Below are 21609 nucleotides of genomic sequence, written 5' to 3' on the forward strand. Positions count from 1 at the left end.
TTAATAGCCAGAAAAAGTGGTATAAGGTGATATTATGCATGGGAGTTTTCACAGTTACCCTCCAGTAGCAGAGATATGATTATTTTAACTCTGAGAACAAACTTAAAATTATGGTGGAATTGCAGCAGCAAGGATGACAAAATTGAAATAATGAACTTATAGAGACAAACAGAAACATGTGATGAAAATGCATTTAGATATAGTTTATAAACAGCCATGCCCAGCATGTCAACATGCTCCTATGAAGAAATAGGGGAGAGAAAAGAATGATGAAGAGACCCCTATTTATTAAAATGAGTTACAGGAGGTGACCAGGTGGTCTTGGAGCCTTCAGCACCCTCTGCTGGACAGATTAGACAAAAAGACACCAGTACCAAACTGTCAGTGTGCACTCCGGTGGGGATGAGCAAGATGTTATCATGTTACATGATAAGCTTGTTTGACAGGAAAGCTGTTTAGACTGTTATCCTGTTGTGTGCGGTATCAGTTTAAATCAGCACAACGGCTGTGCTAAGTTGATGTTGGTGTGATTGTGTCTCTGAGTAGAGGATATGAACATAATAAAAGTGTGTTTTATAAATGTCCTCCATATACATGAACATAATTAAGCATCGATGTCTGGCTGTGTGAGTGGTAGCAGTTGTGGTTGCTTTGCCACTGACTAATAGACTCATTAGAACAGGAGCTCTGCACATGTGCTCCAGCTGGGCTGTCTACTCTTACTCTGCTCTCATTAATGCTCTGCTTTCTGTGAAGGTGAGAGGGTTTGTGTTTACAATTAAGTTAAGTTTATGTGTTTGTGTACCACTGGTGTACTGTTTGTGAAGAATATGAACTTTGTGTGCATATTCTGAGACATTCATAGACTTTTCTGTTTTGCTAATGTATACTAATTAGTCGAAGTGGAAATAAAAAAAATCAGTAATCGGCAGTCATGCCTGCAAAAACCTGCTCATGCAACTGTTGATGAAAAATTGAGTTGATCTAGTGTGAGTGTGTGTATAGGAAAATTTTTGTTCTTCCACCTAAGTAATAAATATCTCGACTGAGGGCAACCAGATGTTTTTTTCCAACCCTGGTCTTGTTAACAGTGGCTAGGACAGTGATGAGCTGTGTTGTTAAAATTTAAAAGGCTTAAGTCCTGGCCTTAAGAGCACTATCACTGCTTCACTTAATTGATTGAGCGCAGCCAGAAGAGTACAGAAAAGTTGGTTGTGTTGCAGAAAAAAATGAAAAGTGACACACTGTACTATAGATACTAAATCAAAGGCACACTGTACATTAGGTATAAAATGTGTAATTGTGCAATAGCCTCTGGGAGGATATGTAGTGGCAAAAGTTTAAAGGACTGTGTGGGTCTGACAGATACTGACAAAAGATTAAAAATGAAAAAGTAGCTTTATTTTTTTACATTGTAGACATACATGTAAAACTGGAGATATTGTAGCTGAAATATTGAAGCAACACAAGAAAGTGTGAAATGTGACTGTTAGGACTATGTTTGCAGAGCAGGAGGGAGGAGTGTTTGTCACACCTCAGACTATATTTTTAGGTGTTGGAATGATGGCTTTGTGATACAGAGAGGGCAGGAAATGTAAAGTGAAGAACAGATTGTGTGTGAGATGAGGTCCAGCTTGTGGTCATCCTGCCCAGTGCCTGCTGAGATCAACCCGTTGATGGTGTTTTTGTATGTTCAAAAGAGAGAGAGAGAGCATCTTTAACCAGACAACTAAAATACACTAACTGTAATCTGTGTCATCATTTTAAATACTTTTACTCAGCGGCATTGCTGAAATGACTTCCGATCAATTTCTGTAATTTATTTAACCAAAATGACACATACCAGCTCTGTTCTGTTAATACTGATACTTAGAATTTGAACTGCAGCTAGAGACATAGATTATTGATAACAGTAACTGGCAGCCTTAATGTTGAAGTTGTTCTAAGTTGGTAGTATTTTATGTAAAAGTAAGAAAAGGCAAGCACTTTTTACTCTTTGTGTTTGAAAGATTTGGCATTTATTTGTTGTGAGAGCACTACAGGGGTCGTTGACCTTATTGCGTTTAATAACGCAGTTACTTGGTGGTTATTATATGGGCATGTGATAAGGTTTGGGTTTGTTTGAGCATATTTGATCTACATTGTGTCTCTGTTCACTCTGCTTCTCTGTGCTGTTAGTCCTCTCTCACTTAGTTAGCCCCAAATTACTCTGTTTCAAGCTAGGTCTGTCTGGAAACGTATCATGCCACATCTGCAGTAGTGATAGAGAATAATGTGCCTGCGGAATGTTTCTTTGTTGAAAATGGTCAACACAGCTACATACACACTCGTCTTTTATTCTTAAACTGATGCTGGGCTTCCCAGCAAAGCTGAGCCGTGACGAATCACAAGCAAGGAACAAAAGACTTTGCGGTATGGCTTGTTAGACATCAACCAGGGCTTGTTAGTTCTGGCCCCTGATATATAGACAAGGATACACCACAACTTTCTTACACACACACTCACAAAGTTGTGAACTGCATTTCTAACATCACTAATCAGTATGTGTATCTGTGTGCACCCTTTAATCAAAATGCCACAGTGGCCATGTATAGATTTCTAGCGTTTTGTATGTTCATACAATTTCAGCCAGCACTCTTCCATCCTTCTGTCCCTTTAAAAAGCAAAAGTGTTTGCATGTGTGTTTGTGTGAGTAAGTGCAAGGAGCTTAATGGCTAAGCTTGTGTCAAGCTGGTGAAACATGGCCATTCATATGGTAATAAAGGCAAAGAAGAAGACAATAAATCGCATCACGCCCTTGAGACCGTACAGAGAAATAAGCAGAGACCACAGAGTTGCAAGCTTCAGCTGGACTTGTATCTCTAACACCAGGGATGTAGGATTTTTGTCCATCAAGATGCATCCTGGAACTGCTGCAAGCTATCCTTACAAAGTAGGTTGGAGTCAATGGAAATAGTTTAGTCTTAGGATGGTAGACAATAGGTTATTTTACAGATCACTTAGTGATTGTTATAGTTTCAGCATCCTAACCAGCTCATTTATCACGAGGTTTCCAGTATGCGATGTTACTACTAGTACAAATATTATTTGCTGTATATTTCAGGCATTTTCTGAGAGAACTGAAGTGAAAACTCACACGACTAAAGTTGGTTGAAGGTTCTGTTGGTTTGGAGCTATTTTTTGTACTGATTGCTGTTTCTCTGCACTCTCTGTAACACCATTAAGACTGATGTGTTGGCCATATGACTGGTTGGTGTCAGCATTTGCAGGTCTAATTTACTATTAGCATAATACTGTAGAAGTGCACCCTCAGGTAGTCCAGTGACTTTTAAAGTGTGTGTAGCTGAGGGCAGGGCACTGAGGTGCTTGTTGGCTGTGGACATGTTATGTTCCAGGGCAGAGTGTTTATACTGAGACTCCCACACTGGTCACGCTTGTCACACAGATGTCTCGCTGTACAAATAACACTCATTGAGACGCTTTCACACCAACACACACGTAGCATAAATGTATTCTGACAATGAAGCAGTCTGGTTATAGATCCTCACTTTTTTTCTCTCTTTTCGGGGATTTACCATAACAGTGACTGTATACAAGTGCTAAAAAATGTCATTGAAATTAAATTAAATGAAAATAAAAACAACTTTACTCTTAACTAAATATGGTGTTTCATCACTGTGTAGAGTATGTGAAGAATTGTCAGTAATGTTCAGCAGCTTGTGCAGCATTCTTCTCTGGACAATCAGCTCCAGTGGCTCCAGTTACCCTTGGCACAGACCCAGACTTCTTGAACAGTTTGGTCAATGTCTTTATGTCTTTACGATTCTGAAGCTGATGCTGCATCAACAGATGGCTCCAAAGCTTTTTGCATTTTCCACAACAGACTTATTAAATATGTGTAAAATTCTTGCAGTGACGGATCTCAGTCTCCTCAAGACGTAAACTCTGCGTTGTCACTTCCAGTTTTCCACATTTCCTGTCTAGTCAGTGTCCAGCTGAATGTATTTGCATTCCCCCACCTCTTTCACCTCTTCTCCCAAGATGAAAACAGTGTTTTTCTCACTCCACTTTTCTCCTAAAATCCACAATAATCTCTTTTGTTTTGTGTTCCGAGATAAGATGGTTGTTTCTGATTTGTCCAGATGAGAGGGGGATAACTGAAGCAGGTAGATGATGGCGTCTTCAACTGCAAGCCCATTAAGTAAGCAAACTGTAATGGATCCTGAAAGGTGTTCACCTTCTTATTCAAGTGAGCCAAAAACAGTTTTTTAGGACTTTTCGTGACATGGGATGTTTGTGCAATTAGTCTGTAGTCACTAAGGGGAGATGGATGAGGCTTTTGGGGTACTAGAATAGGGCAGGATGTTTTCCACAGCACAAGAACTATTTTCTGACTCCACAGTGACACCATTTAGACCTGCAGCTTTGTTCTGGTTTATTCTCTCCAGCTGCTTCTTCACCTGAGTGCTGGAGATAAACCAGGGTAGAGGGGGTCTTGTTGTGTTCTGATGTGCAGGGAGATGAAGCTGTGTTACGATCCATGACTTAGCTACAGGGTGACAAAGTGGAGGTGTGACAGGAAAGCTGTGGGCTTGTGAAGGTCTGTTTGACTGTAGGCAGGAATTGATAATAGTGAGCTGAACCTGTTAAAAAAAAAAAACCTGCTCAGCTCATTTGCTTTATTCGGACTTCTGTCAGCATGGTCCCCCTTCAACTTGAAGCCTGTTTTAGTTTTAATTCCAGACCTCACATCCCTCACATTGTTCTGCTGGAGCTGGTTTTCTGACCTTTTCCTGTAGTCCTCCTTGCACTTTTAAAATCTTTGTTTTAAGTTGTTCTCATGTTGTCTTAAATAACACGCTGTCTTTTAAAGGTCACAGGTGTATTGAGAAAGCGCCTTGTTCTTGTGAGGTTGATTTTCTTCACACAGAAGTTAATGTAATCTGTCAAACATTCATTTATTGCATTGATGTCATCTCCATGTGGTTCACAGATGGTATTCTAGTGTATGGCTTCGAGGCACCCTTTCAGAGGAGCTTCAGCTTCATTAGACCCAGTTTTGATAGTCTTGATTACTAGTTGCTACTAAATGATAGGTATGTAGGTGAAGGTAAGAAAAGCCAAGTTATGGTCTAATCTTTTTAAAGGAGGCAGAACAGAGGAGCTGTAAGCATTTCTTACATTTGCATGAAAGAAATCAAACATCTTATTTTCTCTGGTGGAGCAGCTGACAAATTGTTTGACTGTTAGTAATATTGCAGAGAGGGAGACGTTAAAATCTTCAGAAATTGTCATGAATGCGTTAGGATGTTGTAACCTAGCAACAACTGTGCGGATGACACCACAGGCCACATTCATTGTGATACCAGGTAAAATATCAAACACTATTAGAATTATTAGAAGATAAAATCTAAATGATTAATTCATTAATATACAATTATCATTATTTTAACTATTTTTATAGTTTGCATCATTCCTGTGGGCTATTAAAGCTCTTTGTTGTACTGTTTATCTTAGAAACCACAATCACAGTAGGTGAGACACATGTTCACACATCACGAAAGTCTGGCTGAGAGCCAGAATAGGAGCACATGACTCAGTTATTCTGCAGCTCAGTCAAGCATAATGTCATATGAGTAAATGGAGCTGAGATTAATACATTTGAACTAGAGCCAGGTCTGTGTTTGTCACCAATACACATATATAGATATTTAGGATACATGCTGACACATTATCCTATTCATTCCCACCACAGACGCAACTCTAAATATGTCTGAGTCTGAATATGCAGACACACTCACAAAGGGTCACAAGTTCACTTTATAGCTTTCAAGGTTTTGTACTTTTGAACAATTTTGTATGTTCTTGTTGTTTTGTGCTTTTGCATGAATATATCTCTTTGGGAGAGTTGGTGTTAGCATTGTGTGTGTGCGCGCATGTGTTACTTTGAAGTGTAGACATACAGTATCATTTGTGACTGTTAATTATGGCCACCCCCCTTGTCTGCTCCCCAAATCAGTGCACAGCTGCACGGCCCCTGTGTAAGGCAGTGCTGCATCTAATGTCTTATTATTCACACTGTCTGTCTGCTCACCAGCCATCCAAAGCCTGAGGGATGGAGGGGGGTTTGGGTTTGTGTGTGTGTGTGTGCATGTATGATGAGGGGTTATGTATTAACAAAGTGGTAATGGTGGGTTAGACCAATTGCTTAATTCATTGGCAATACTTAATTAGATGCAATATAATAGCGTGATTGGAGCCACTGATGGATGCAGACTGAGCGACTCCAAGGCATTTTAGGATCAGGGTTATCAGATGCTGAGTGTGTGTGTGAGTGTGTGTGTGTGTGTTACCACGTGTGCCTATGAAAGGAAGAGGAAGTCATTACCTTTTAATCATGTCCTCTGTTATTCGTCATTTTTTTCTTTCTCCCTTTTCTCTCCTCATCTCCCCCTTTTTGTCTCTAAATTCTCCCTGAAGCCTCCCCCACTCAGTCCCACCTCCCTACGTTTCTCCAGCTGCCTCTCAGTTTCAGTCTCCTTGTCATCTTCAATCAACCCCTCTTTTCTACAGCGTTTACCATTCTTCCTCCCATCATGACTTTCTTTAACCTTCCAGGGGATGTGTGTCATAAATGATGGCACACTATGCTTTCATAACATTTTGTTTGACTTGAGCTGTAAAACACAAAGACTAGACATTTGTTATAGCCTTGAGGTTACTAGAATCTTTTGGCTTCATTGAGAAGTACTGCACTGTTGTGTGTAGCAGGAAGTTACATTCAGTATGTGACTCAAAATGATTTGGCCTTATCTCAACTGTTGGACTGCTGCAGACGTTTGTGCAAAGTGATGGAACTGAACAGAACATTTTCATTTGTGCTTGTTATTAGCTATAAATCCTCTTTCCATGCTGTGGTTCTATGACATTGCAAAGCTTTGGAGAAATTTGTAGGCACAGTAAGTGTCTTGAATACAAAAACACAATAGTATCTTTGACATGCTTTATATTAATAACTTCCTTATGAGTATTTACAATGATTGTTCATTCCTTTGCTATCCTAGTCAGACTTGCTCTTTTAATAGCAAATTTATTGTCTGACTGAGAGTTATTATAAATTTGTCATCTTGCTAACATTGGCACATTTACAGTAGTGATTAATGAGCATTTTCTTTCCTGAAGAACTAAAATATCTTTAGTAGGATATTTAGTATTTCCCCTCAAAAAGTGCTTTTTAACAATATATGCAATGCAGAAACTAAATATAGAAAGTTATTATAGTACAACGCCAATCTATAGAGATGGCAGGATGTTTCAGTCAGTAGTTTTGGCTGAGCGGAAATAATCCCAAAGCACTTGAACAGACAAGCAGTTGAATGGACTGTACAGGTTGCGATGGGATATCAGACCTTACCTGAACGTAGCTCATAGGCAAAGTCATCGAAGTACTGAAAAGAGGAGTTAACTTCCTGGCAACTCCAGTCACATGTCTGCACAGCTTTATCACTCTCTAGTCTCTAAAAGCCTTGTTCAGCAAGTTAGTGGTGGTACTTTTGACTTAATGGCCAGCAAAAGTTTAGCATTTTTCCTACAAACAACCAAAATGAGGAATGGAGTTTTACAAAAGTCCTACGTTTCATAATTCTATTAGAAATACAATGTGACTAACCCAGTTATCCAGACTGACTTATAGTTCACTGTAAAAAGAACAAGCCAGACGATCTGTTGTGTGAATGTTTGTTTAACTCTTTGAATAGATTCATTGATGTGTGTGTTTGTGTGTGTGTGTGTCTGTGTGTGTGTGTGTGTGTGTGTGCCAAATAATTAATTACATTAATTATGCAGGTATTCACTAAAACTCAATGCTGTGGAGTGAATAGGTCACTTATATCCAAAATTAAATACTAATGCACACTCACAGACACTGACATTGACACACACACACACATACACACACACATCCACAGAAGAGTGAGAAGCCCTGTGGGACTCCTGTAGTACTCTATCTCCAGCCTGTCTAAATACAGGGCAGGATTTTCCTCCACATCAAAGGTAGCCTAATCTTCCCCCAGAGGAGTTTCCTCTAAAATGCAGGCTAAATTTTTCACAAAGCGATTCTTAGGTAGAAATTAGAGTAGAATTACAACCATATTTGACGTTAGTCCCATATTTTCCCATATTATACATTATCTTTTTTTCTTTTTTAATTTTACAGCTGTGGTCTTTGTGGAAGCCAGCTCTACGGCCATAGCTTCCTATGCTGATGTTCTTTGGGAGCTTTCTATTCATGGCAAAACAAGGTTTTCATGTTCTATTATCCAGACGTGTCGTAACAGGCTAATGAACAACTACATCTTTGCTGTACAGTGTATGTGGTGTCTGAGGGAAAGGCAGGGGTCTGCTTTGACACTCAAATTCTGCAGCCTAGCTTGGCTTTGTAGAGACCTTAGCTAGAAGGAGGGAGAAGGGAGGGATGGAAAGAGTGAGAGGAAGGAGGTGGGGGTTTGTCAGGGGCAGTTGATTGAGGAGGGGGTGCTGGGAGTGTGGGGTTTGACGGAGAGGGAAAGGGAGGTGGAGTAAGATAGGAAAGCAGGATGAGAGAGAAAAGGTTTGTTCATTCTGCTGCTCTCACTATAAAAGGAAACAATACTGAATTTCCTGACTTATGACAACAGGACTACTTAGACTGTAGTAGCTGGTTAGCCTCTGCTGAACTGACTGCCTGTATTCTGCTACTGGCCTCTTCTTCTGCTGTTCCTCCATCAGTGTTCTCTGTTTGCTGAAGACATCTCTTGGCTGCTCTAAAACCTATTCTGGCTTCTGCATGTGAGTGACTCTGATTGTCTAATTGCATTTATGTCTGTCAATATAGTTTAATGATGGTTTGCTACTTTCACTTAACACTGTCACTTGTGTTTTCTACCGAATGCAGTGGGCTTTTTTCCTTTCCAGACAGACTAGTAAGCTAGACTTTGTGGTTTGGTCCATGTTGTTTATTTATCACTTTTTTCTTCATGTCATAGCTCCTTTTTCTAAGTTACCTACAGGTGTGTTTTCCAGAGCAAGGTAAGGATGTGAATGCACTAGTATATGTTCTTTTCAATAATGGCAGGAATTCACTGCTGACTCCCTGAAATAGATAATTTTGGATCATCAAACCATAATTTCTCTGCAAATTTGCAATACCCCTCAACCCTGAGGGGTGTGTGTGGGGGGGTGGGGGGTGTACGTATTTAAGCATTTGTCAAGGGCAAAGTTTAATCCAAATGTGTTAAACCAGCATTTTTATCCTGGGAGCTAATGCTAAATGACAACTAGTAACATCTGCTTTTGCTGCAATCAACACACAAACTAAGAATACAAATGATGTCTTGCCTGAATATTTAGTTGATGTTTTCTGAAGCTTAAGGGCAGACAGCTTGATTGCAGGCTTTGCAGCAGCATTGGCACGTCATGGGTCAGACTGGCATGGGAACTGACAGGGTGGGGCCACTTCTCTGGCTGTTGGTCACTCTGGAAGGAGAGGGTGTTAGTCTGGTCCAGACATGAGGGTTCTGCTTAAAAGAAATAAGGATTTTAGACAATTAGTTAAATAATGGGAAGATTTTTCTATTGCAATGATCATCACAGCATCTGAGGATTCATGATCAAATTTACCTACAGTATGTGTGATTTTAGAGCTGGGCTTGAGCACTGATGTGCCCCATTTATCACTACTGATTCACAGCAGAGTCAAATCAGTAAGGATTTGGCTGGTCTGTAATACCAACTTCAATTTTGCTTTGATGTGAAAAAAAGACCCCAATTATTGCATAACATGCTAGACTGCAGTGAATAAAGATTTACACATAGTTGATGCAAATAGCAAAGTGCTAATAACAATAATTAGATGCATGTCATATTACTTTTAAATTTATAATCTTTTGAATAATAAGACTGTGAAACAATATGGTCACTTCTGGAAATGCATTTTACATTATAATGATAAATCATCACTCATCTATGTTTTTACTTACTAGTGTTGACTCATAGCCAAATCTGCACACAGTCTGCCTACCCCAAGCATACACACTTTTTCACCACAGACTTCTTACTGTGGGTTCTACTTTTTAATTGGTAGTCCGTAGGAGATGATACACACAGATGCAAGGCTTTAAACTGTTGCATTACCACTGTGAAATGCTCACTGCTGATGCTTGTGCTCCTTGTATATACTGTATGTACATTGGCATGTTCACACAGGTGAATCCAAGAGTGAAAGTTTAAAGTAACAGTTGTTATCCCTGCCAAGCTTTCTTTGTTTAAGAGAGATTTGAGTTTATCTTCCTTTAACTAATTAATTTACATTTTTCATTTTAAAGCAAGTCTCCAAACCTTTAGATAAAGTTTAATTCTTGATATGTTTGTCCTGACTTGTAGAGGAATTGTGTGTTTCAGTATCCACTCCATAATGGAAGAGCTATGCCTGGTGTAATTCCCTAATGGGCTTTATTGAAAGAGCAGCTTCAGCCAGCAGTCAAATATGCTCAATATCCATCAGTCACTTATAGTCAATAACACAAAAGCAGAGGACAGTGGACTCTGTAGCTGTCACAAAAATGACCATCTCTGTTTCAAAATTGGATTCAGGACTTGGTGACACAATATTTACGATAACAACGTTGGATAATGTGCCTGAAAAGCAAGCTTATAGATTCTGTCAAATCAAATTTTCTCATTTCATGTGGATAGAGGCAAGTATCTATCTAGACTAACCTTTTAAACTTCAGGATATGCAAACACTGGGTCAGATATTTCTTGGCTGTTTATATTTTTCTGCTAGGAGAGGGAATTTCTAGACACCTCACGATTAATTTCAGGACGTTTTTTTCCCCCTCTATACAGGTCTCAGGACTTTTTTTCTCCCTGTGTGACCAACTGACTTTCAAAGCCAAGTATTTGTAAAAGTCCATAATTAATTTACTTTCAATCCGTTTTGTTAATAAAACAAATGGAAGAGATGTGGCTAGTCAACTGGAAGTTCATATTTACCAACATATTTCCGAGCATTGAAAAATAACTAACTACAAAAGTGTGCTTGTAGCAGTGTACATCCTGCATATATTCCTCCTGCAGTTCCTCCTTTTGTGTTTCGACATTCCCTTTATAATCAGATTGATTTTTAACATTTATGGATTGATTTAGGATCTTTCATGTCTGCGTCTCAATACATGTAAGATTTTACTATTTCCCCTCATTTTCAGCTCTGTGTGAACTGTAAAGATAATTGAAAGAGAGTGTAAGGAGGTCAGAGCCTCAGGGGCTGAGATGAAGGTGAAGAGGTTCAACTACAGGAATAACATGAACAAAGGAGTCAGGTTAGAATAAAGTTGGACCCTGCTTTAGAAAAAATGGTCTTCCAGCTGAGCCCATCATTATGATTCTCTACCCTTCATGATATGAGAAATAGCTTTTTGCTACATTTTTTAAGCTGTGGGCATTGTTTAAAGACCCCCCGCCCCAAATTCAGTTTCATGGTCAAATTTGTAATCAGTCTACAGGGTTGAAAGGAGCCAAATGAAATGTTTCCTGTTGGCCTATGAATGTCCAGCAAGGTAAAATTCCTCCATTCTGATTGCAGTTTAACATAGTAGCTAAACTCTCCTTTATCCATCTTTTCATCTGCATCCTTCCACCTATCCTACTACCCACTCCCCCCGTATGTTATTCCCCAGTCAGCAGGCCACATATTGACCTTTAAATCCTCCAATTTCTCTCTTATGTAGGGACTGGGAGCTCAAACAGAGAAGGGAAATAGAATCTCTGCCTGATAATGCACACATGCACAAACCATCTGTGTGCAAACAGATTCAGTCTCTCTGGCACACGTGCACTTGCAATAGAAATACAGTAATCTCTTGGTTCTCTGAGACCTGCTTTTTCGTCTTTTCTTAAAGTAAGGGTCATTACTGTTCAATGGTGTAGTCCATTCCACAATTTTTAATGACAAAGCTGTTTGTTCTCAGATCAAAAGATTAGCTTCCCCGAGACATAACTCGGATCAGCGTGTGCAAGGGGCTGCCAGAGTTCGGAGCTGTCGCAGAGAATGGCGGCCTCTCTATTGTGTGGTTGTCAAGCTGGTTGGCTGTTGTGGTGTGCAAACTCAGACACGCTGGCACGCACAGAGACATTTACTGATGTACACACACACATGCGTGCATGCACACAAAACTTGTCACCACAAACAGTCAGTGTCAGGTCAGGAGGCTCAGCCTGTGGACAGCACTGTATTGTTGTTGGCTTCTATCATTTAACAGTGCAGGCATTCAGTTGTTTCTGGTGACTCAGGAGCAGCAGGCAGCGCAGCAAACAGCGGGCCTAACAACACCTGCCTTCACACCACCACGCTGTTGTGTTTTAGAGGCTTGAAGGTCAGAGGATAAGCAAAGACTAATGGTTTTGTTTTGAAAATTTGGAAAGGTTCATACATATAAACTAATATTCTTGTTAAATTTAAACAATATATGAACACTTATGGGACAGTCTGACAAGGTAAATAACAGGATGTAGGATTCATACAATCATTCTTCCTCATGAAACAGTATAATTTGCCAGGTGTCTGACTCTCTTACCATCAGCTTTTATCTCTAGAAAGCCCCTCATCTTTCAACAGATTTTGTTAATTTATATCTAACTTTAAAGTGGTATAAGCGACTGAGTGGTTACTATGTATGTGTGCATAGTGTGCTTTGAGAGGGGCTGGCAGTCAGCCCTCTCTGTGTGAAAATGCCTTTGCCAACTACAACAACAAAAAATATCCACCCCATCAACCTTAGTCTGACCCTCAGCCGTGTCATGTATACAGAAACACAATAAATCTTACAAACCTTCAAAATCATCCATGATCAGCTGAACACTGTAAAGTCAGTGACCTACTTTTGTCTTCTAAGAAGACTTCATGTGTACAGAAAAGTATTGCAACATTTGATGATGACCTCATTTTTAACGTGTTTTTGTTGCATTGTAAAGGTTTTTGCATGTGGCTGGTTAGTTTTTCTTGGATAAAGATATTTTCTGCAAAATTTTGAAAGCATCTTTGCTCTACTTCATGCCTAAAGTGGTTGAATAGTATTGCGTATCTCTTGCTGCCTAACATCCTTTCCCTTCGCCAGATCTATCCATATATCTTTCTTCTTGTCCCTGTCTTTATCTCTCTCTCTTCCTTTATTGTAATGAAATTCCCAACATAAAGAAGTTTACTCACTGATAGCTTTTTCCAAGTATGAATACCAGATCTAACACATGCCTCGATCTTATTTCAGCCACTGCATTTAAATTCTGTCTGTGGGGAAAAACTGCTGTGAATTTAGTTAAATCTGGCAGCAATATTTCTACTTTGGGGAAATATTTCAGACACACCATGATCTTTTTAACATCCCCTGTACAGCAAGTCATCGTTCAAATATTTCGATTCAATTTTTCTTATTTTTGTTAACAAAATCTGTTTAAAAATGCTGATCTGCCTAAATAACTACAGTTTCAACTTCCGTGTGTGTGTGTGTGTGTTTAAGAAACATTTAGCATTTCCTAACCAGAACCTGCATCTGGTGCCCTGTGGTGCCAGTGTAACCAGCCTGGCAGTGGTATGCTAAAGCAGTTTTGCACACACACACAGAACACCAAGGCACAGCTGAGCTAATGACTCATCTCTCTTCCCCCCTCCCTGCCTTTTCTCTCTTTCTCTGTCTTTCTGTTCCTCTATTTTTCTGTCTGTGTCTGTACAGGAGACATCACTCAGAAGGGCTATGAGAAGAAAAGAAGCAAGCTTTTGGCGCCTTACATCCCACAGATACAAGGTAAGGCACGTGGGCCCGCTGGTAATTGCACGTCCATGAAAGCTCTATTTTAGCTCTGCTTGTATGTTTGAGTAGCAGTTAGCATGACTTTCTGATAGAATGTAACAGAATCACAAAATGCATCTTATACATTTTACTTTTTTTTATATAGTAAAATGTATAATATATTTCCAACACAGTTAAATCCCCAAACATTAAAAATGAACAATAAAAACACATTAAAGCAAAGCCAGACCTATGTCTGAAGAGACACTATAGAACAGTATGGTGATGAAGTTGCCAAGATATAGTTGAAAAATATAGTTGTACATCTATATTATACTCCTGTACTTTCATAATTCTGCTGGTGCGTCCTCCATTCTTCTGGACCAGACCTATAATGTTGGTTGTGCGAGCCCTGAGTCTGTTATCTACTCTACGATCCTCTATCGGTCATTCAGCTCACAGAATTTAAAAGAAAATAATACAAGGAAAGGAGGACATAATGGGAGTTCAGAATATTTGTCTGCTTGATTGACAGGTATTTTAGATATGAATCCGAAACATGAATGTTATATATCAGTTTAAATGTATTTAAGAGTTTTGGCAGCTCTTCCTGCAAATGCTAAATTCTTGATAGAGAGAGATTATCCTTTGTTAGTTCATTTAGCAGAATTCTATGATGAGGTAACTTAGGGAGATGAAGGATGTAAAACTTGGGTAAGGTATTTAAATGTGTAGGGGCTACATTTTCTATATTACTATATTTATCAGGTGAACTTTTTCATATTTATCGATACAGTCCATTAGTTATTCTGCAACTGTTTGAAGTGCATACTAAAGGGGACTTTCTCTCTGTGTGCTTTGTGCTTCTTTGTGCTCTGTCTGGTGTCCATAGTCTTTGGTTTGGCCTCCTCCCAAAGTACCAAGCCTGAGTGGAAACCAGAGTCTAATGTGGGCTGCTCGGTCGAGGCTTTCCACTGTAGTTAGCAGGACTGTTATTTAGCTTAGGTGGATAATTTCTTTGACTCTTCTGCTCTACCACTCTTAAGCATTACTTTGTGCTATTCATTGTTTGATCTATTCTGTCTAGTTCTTAAATAAGGAAGTGAACATTTTGGCAGGTTTAAGAAACTTGGTTCAAGGACAAAAAAATCAGGTTAAGTTTTTGCTTAAAAACACACAAGACTTAACCAAAGACTGAAAGACCAAAGACCCAACCTTTTACCATATTTCACACACTAGGCTAAGTAAGACTCCATGACTGAAGAGTAGGGAGGACACACTTATTTCTATACAGTAAAAAAAGACAAACGCCATTGATAGATACAGAGAAAACAGAAGTAGAGATTTTGGGCATACAATCTATTAGTTTGATCAAACTATGTCTGTAAGGAAAACAACACAAGCTACACCTGATAAGGGTAGAGGTGAGTGTCTTTAAACTGTTCAACACGGAGTCTTGACATGAACCTAAGTTCTCAACAGGGCTGTAAATGAAATTGGATGCTCTCCTTGACTACAGGTGAATGAAAATTTATTATAAAATTCAGAACAATATCACGTTTTGAATTGAATTCTGTATATAATTCATGTATGCAACTGATAACATGATGCATTTGAAAGGTCAGTCATATTTACTCTCTTGGTAGTAACACACACACATTTGTAAGCAAGTGCTGGCTTCAGACAGGTGGCAAAAAATCATCAGGGGTTGCTGTAAACCAATAATGACATCTGCTGTGACGGAGCACACCTCTGATTGGCTCAGTGTGGTGTGTCTCCGGAGTGTGTTCTGCCCAGCAACCGGGTCTGGCGTCCTGGCTTGTTTCATAGACCGGTTTCCTCCGCTAGCTGATTGGACTGTCGGAGCAACACTGAGGAACCAGCATATATTAATGAGTCTGTCTATGCTCAGGGGATGTGATGCATGTACTGGAGTGCGTCACATGCACTGTGTCCTCAAATGCCTTCGAGCTATTCGTTAATTTTTTTTTTTTCTACTTTGTGAAATACTTAAAACTCATATTATTTTGTAGATGTAGTTTAAATGTGTGAATGCTGCTCTTCCCTGCAGTGTGTGTGTGCTGTTGCCGTCTGAGAGTTGCTGACTGCGTGGAGTTTGCTGATCCTCACTAAGCTGCTGTTGAAAAGACGAGCGGTCTGATAGCTAGCTGGATTGGTGTCTGATGGGTCAGTCAGCTAGATCCAACATGTAGCTGACTGAAAATGTCTAATTTGTAAACTAGCAAGGACAGTCACTCTGTGCAGCTGAGTGGGTCAGGTTAAAAAACTGCATTGACAAGTATCAAGTATGCTATTTAACATATCAAGAGTAAAGTAGAAGAGTTTGAGCCTGTAGTTAGCTGGCAACATGTCTAAACTTTACTCTGCATCTACCAAAGTCAAGTGGTTAATCAGGATCAAACTTGATGTGTTAAGCAAATTACATTAATCACATTCAGCTGCTTTTTCCATTGCAGCTATTCTGACTGCACACATACAACAAATGCATCACAATAAGAAGTTCAGATGAAAAAATAAAGACTCTGGAAGATTGGAGCTTGTATTGTGACCTTGGTTCATGCAGTAGTCGTGGTTTTCCCTTCTGATGCTAACAACTAGGTAATTAATGAAGCTCAAATGATTACATAAGCTCAAGGATTAATCAGTGCCACCACCATGCAGTTCACTGAGAGGATGACAAGTTTGAGAGTTGGATATTTTTAGAATGTTTTATTTAGAAGATGTTTTCTTTTTGACACTCTTGGTGCTTCATCACCTTTTTACTGACACATCTGTGAAATTTGCTTCCCTTGGATAGCTGTGAGCGAGTGTGGATTAATTAAAGAAAATACTTTCACAAATTCAGACTGCTGAATTCAAAGAAATCAGCCTAAGAAGGGATTACCATTAAGCTTGGGAATGGTTTGTCTAGTTGAGCAATATAATTCTCCTTTTTCTTTTTTTTCCTCCAAGGCTAATTCTAGGAAGAGATATTTTGCTCATTTTTTGCATTTGAAATTTAGACAAGGATCTACTTTATTATGCAACTGCCAATAATCGTCCTCTCCTGGCCTTGGTAATGTTTCTCTGCAGGTGTAGATCCATCCCTGCAAATTGACAACAGAATCCAGGCTTCCCCCCAAGCTGTTCTTCCAGGTTCCAAACTTAACAAGTCCCGGGCTGCCAACACCCGGGATGAGCGCTTCAGATCTGGTAACCATGAGCCCCTTCTTCCATAAAGTTTTTAATGTTCTTTTACCCTGTAGCTAAACTATATGCATGTGTTCCAGCAGATCTACACACAGAGGCCGTTCAAGCAGCTTTGGCAAAGTACAAAGAGAGGAAGATGCCCATGCCCTCCAAGAGGCGATCTGTGCTAGTTCAATCTTCAGTCGAGGCATGCACCCCACCAGGTGAGAACTGTGTCCCTTTACACTGGCCACTTGTCTCAGATGTTGTCTTTTGTGCACATAGCTTTGGTTAGTGTTCACATAGGGTTGCTTGTTTCATGCGTTCCCATGAGCGTTGGCGTGTGGGATGGTGACACTTTCTTGTGTTCAGTTATTGAAAATGATATTGCCCAGCATGTGCAACTGGAAAGAAAATGTGCAGTTTGTTGAATGTGCCCGTTCTTTGTGACAACAAATGACTCGGTTCTTACCGTTGTGTTCCCAGGCAGACCTTCCCACATGAGCTGCATAACTGATGCATATTTAGATTTTTCACGTTGTCTCAAAATGTCAAACTTTGGCTGCTTTGATAGCTGAATTGTGAGTCAGCTCATTAGAATTTTTGTCATTTTATTACATCTCACTGCTTCTGTTTTCAAGGACATTGAAATCTTTTGTATTTCTTTCAGTCTTTAGGTGAGAAATCTGTGTAAGATTTGACAACACTCTCCCAAATACTTTATCTTTGGTGTATGACGTGGGGGGCCTTAGAGCCTCAAGCCTTGGATAAAGAGAGAGGACACAGCAGAGGAGGAAGTAACCGGATTAAAAGCTTAGAGTCTGGGGTTTGAATGGCAGAAATAGAGGGGCTCTTCATAGTTTTTTTTTAGGTACTCTGAGGGATCTACTGTACTCAGATGATGTGCATAGGCTGACAAACCCTAAGCAACAGTACATACAGGGTGATTTTAAGTTGTGGTAATTGTTGTAACACATGTTTTTGTCACTTCATCTTAGATTTGATACAAAAAAGCAAGAGGTTTGTTAGGTTCAGTACAATTATCAGTGTTTGCAGTCTCTTGTCCAGCCTATCTGTAGGAGCAGGAGTCAGTTTACACACAGCATGTGCAATTATGTGGAACTACTAAGAATCTGAACTGAATGAAAGAGGGGGGATTACCGTGTGTCAGAAAAGTCATTTGAACTACCATTTCTGTACTAAGTTTATTCACTGAAATGTTATGTTAGCATTAAAACAGTAGATGTACAAATAATCAGAGCCTGCTCAGCACAGATGCAGCTGCGTATTATCAATAAACAACTTCTTTAACAATAAAAAAGCACCACATTTGCTCCACAGATAAACCAGGAAACTCAAATATGTTTTTTTTTGTTTGGTTTTTTTTGTGGTCATCACTGTCATTCAAAAACCCACAACTTAATATTGTTTAAACCAATACGACTGAATCTAAAAAACAGCTTAGGCTTTTAACTACTAGACTGATACTTCATTCTTATTTCCTGTCTTTGTTTGCTTGAAAAATATTATACTGATATGCAGAAATAGCTGAGGTCTCAGGACTGGTATGTCTGCTTCTACCCCTTCCATGTCTTGGTTATCCTCATCTGTCTCCAAAAGCTCCACGAGTGCCAACCTCTATCTGTCTCTCTTAGATATATTTGGCCTGCTTAAGACAGATACCCCCTCTTCTTTTTTAATCTTTTTCTCTCACAATTTTTTTTTCTCTCATGACTATTATTACTTTTAATTATTTCTCTGATCCTCTCTTTCCTTCACCCCCTACCCCCCATTGTAACTTTCAAAGTTACTTGAGATTGAGGGCGACAGGAGCGTTGGAGAGGATTAACAAACAGAATCATAAATGTAAGATAACCCACATGAGTACGCCGGTTGTAGAGACATCAAAATGGTTCACAAATATTCCACCTCTTTCAGCTTTCTCCTGACCACCTCCACAAAACTAAGAGGAAGCTTGAAGAAAGTAGCAGTAATTTTAATAATGGCTTTATTTTATTCCAGTCTTTTTCTTATTTGTTGTTTTTCTTTTTTTTTTGCTATATTTATTTTGTTTTTATATAATTGTAAATACATTCAGAAGTAAACTTAAACTTAATTCATCTTGTGTAATATAAATACAATTTTTGACAGGTAGAGTCAACTATAAGACACGTTTTTACCTTTTCTTATCTTCTCACATTAACATGATTCTCACTGTATAGTTGCTGTGTACCCATGTCTTAGTGTGGTCAATTTTACACATACCAAAATATAGTCTGCCAGAGAAACCACAAGTCTTTTTATAAACAAGCATTCTTCTTTGCTCCTATTAGCTTCCATCACGACTAAAATCATCTTACCATCTGACTGGTTTATATGTACTTTACCCAGTATGTACAAGTACAATGTATCATCTTCACACCAGCTAAACCATGGAGAAAGGCTCCATCTTGTTTTTGTCCTGGTGACACTTTACCCAGCCCCCTGTTCTTGCTGACCTGTCTTGACCTGTCAAAACACAGACACCTCCTCAGCGTCAGAAGACGAGGGCTCGCTGCGCCGACAGGGACGTCTGACCACCTCCACGCCTTACCAGGGCCACGGCCACCCAGCCGTTGAGCACTGGTTTAACCGTGTCATCCAGGGCTCGTCCACCTCATCGTCTGCATCATCCACCTCATCCCACCCGGGAGGGAGATCCATCACCAACACCACCGCCCACGCAGCCCTCAACGCCAACGCCGCAGCGACCGCACTGGCAGACCTTATGGCGCACACCCAGCTAGGTCAGTGACACTCAGTCTCATATGCCATCACATATAGTCAAGCCAGTGTCCTCTCTTTTTTTTACTTTTTTCAATTTATGTTGGTTCCCCTTCAGTCAAACCCTGAAGACAGATTTTATACGTTTCTTTTGGTGAGCTAGTCGACATTTTTGTTATATTAAGGGGAAACTCAATTCGTATTATGCCTTGCAACAGTAGAGACCTTATCTAGCTCCTGATACACAAAAACACTTTACAGGGAAAAGAGAAAGGAAACCAGCGGCAGTTTTAAATCACATCTCCCTAATTAGTTGTCGCCTTCTGCCATCTCACTCTCATTCATGTCAGCAAGCTCGTGGTCAAAGCAGCTTTTTCATGTTGCCATTTACGTGTCAGACACTAGTTAATGAGTTTCAGAGGGATCATCACAGTCGGTCTCAACGTAAGATGGTGTCATCCATGCTCATGCGTGTGTGTCATGTATCTGTGTGTTGCTGGCACAACAATATCCTATTGGGATGGAGCTGTCTCCATTATTTTTTTTTCTCCTCAGCACATCTCCCGTCAAGGTTGCTGTCCTAAAGTAACAGTAGTGGCTGGTGCAGTATAAAGCTGTAAATAAATCTCTGTGTGATGTTCACCTCAGCAGACAACTACAAATATCCCATCTTATCTGGTCAAGATATAAAGCTGGCATCTTTAAAGCTCAAACTTGAGCTTTGGTCTGAAATCAAACATGAAACAAGAGAACCTCAACACACATGTTACTGATGTTTGCGATTTGTATCCATCAACGGTGTTACTCAAGACGAGCATTTATTTCTTTACATTTTTTACTCCCATCAAACCATAGGCCTGGAACACACATAACGATTTGTTTAATCTTATGAGATTATTTATCTAGTCGAGACCTCACACGTGAAGATAAAAAAATCAGTTTTGATCTTATTGTGTGTGGTGTGCTCCGAAAATGTAATCATAGAACAACACACACATGACGATGCTGTCCTGCAACTTATCTACAATCTAGTCCTCCTAGTCGAACAAACGTCGAAATGTAGAATAACCATAGCAACAACCTGCAAACAAAAAAGAAGAAGAAACATAGTAAGAACTGGAAAACACAACACACAGTATGGAAGGGGATATATAGGACGAGGGAATGATGGTGGTCTTGTCACTATTGTTAAAATAAAAAGCCAGAACTGAAAAAAATAATAATAAAAAAAAATAACAGACTGAAGACAGCGTGAACACAGACTTTATTTACTTCCTTGTTTCCCAGCCAGCTCGCTCTCTGGCTACATTCCATGCCATGTCACCATCCACGCAGGCACAATGCATGTGTCGTTGGCGTTCCTCAGAAATCGGCTCTGAAATATTAAACATGTTCAATGTTTCCAATTGTCAGCTACGACCCATTTCGGAGCGGATTATTGGGACAAATCGGCTCGTAACACACCACAGACCAAATGATGGTTGAACAGGGAAATCTCACGATGATCGGGTGTTTGCCGTCCGAGGTTGGGAAGAGGCAAAATCGGGACAAAAACAGCCCAAAAATCATTGTGTGTACCAGGCCATAGCAAAACTTGTAAATAGTTGTGCTATCCCATACAACTGTTCAGCTTTTGCATGGATAATAACTTTGTGGTTGGACTGGCCCAGTTATGGCAGTTTTTGAGGTTGAGATTCTTGTAGTGGCGTTAAGACAGACTGCATCATACTTAGTAATCTTTTAAATGATTAACAAGCCTGATGTAAAGGTTTGTGCCAGATCTGTCATAACAGATTGCTTCAGGTGGGCTGAGATTATACTATCAAATCGTACTAAG

The 21609-nt window shown here is 39.7% G+C and overlaps 1 protein-coding gene across 16 annotated transcripts in view; it reads left to right on the top strand.

Annotated features, from left to right (window-relative positions):
* dip2a (disco-interacting protein 2 homolog A) overlaps positions 1–21609 on the top strand; it is a 92814-nt gene that overhangs the window by 32360 nt on the left and 38845 nt on the right. For 9 of the 16 annotated variants that reach the window (XM_042001921.1, XM_042001924.1, XM_042001923.1 and 6 more), the window contains exons 2-5: positions 13764–13835; positions 16914–17033; positions 17111–17233; positions 19532–19795. In XM_042001921.1, coding sequence (XP_041857855.1) covers positions 13764–13835; positions 16914–17033; positions 17111–17233; positions 19532–19795 — 579 coding nt within the window. The remainder of the gene's footprint in view (positions 1–13763; positions 13836–16913; positions 17034–17110; positions 17234–19531; positions 19796–21609) is intronic. The other 7 variants (XM_042001922.1, XM_042001937.1, XM_042001936.1 and 4 more) reach the window with 1 other exon arrangement.

This window comes from Melanotaenia boesemani, chromosome 12 (genome assembly GCF_017639745.1).
Source record: "Melanotaenia boesemani isolate fMelBoe1 chromosome 12, fMelBoe1.pri, whole genome shotgun sequence".
Taxonomy (NCBI): domain Eukaryota; kingdom Metazoa; phylum Chordata; class Actinopteri; order Atheriniformes; family Melanotaeniidae; genus Melanotaenia; species Melanotaenia boesemani.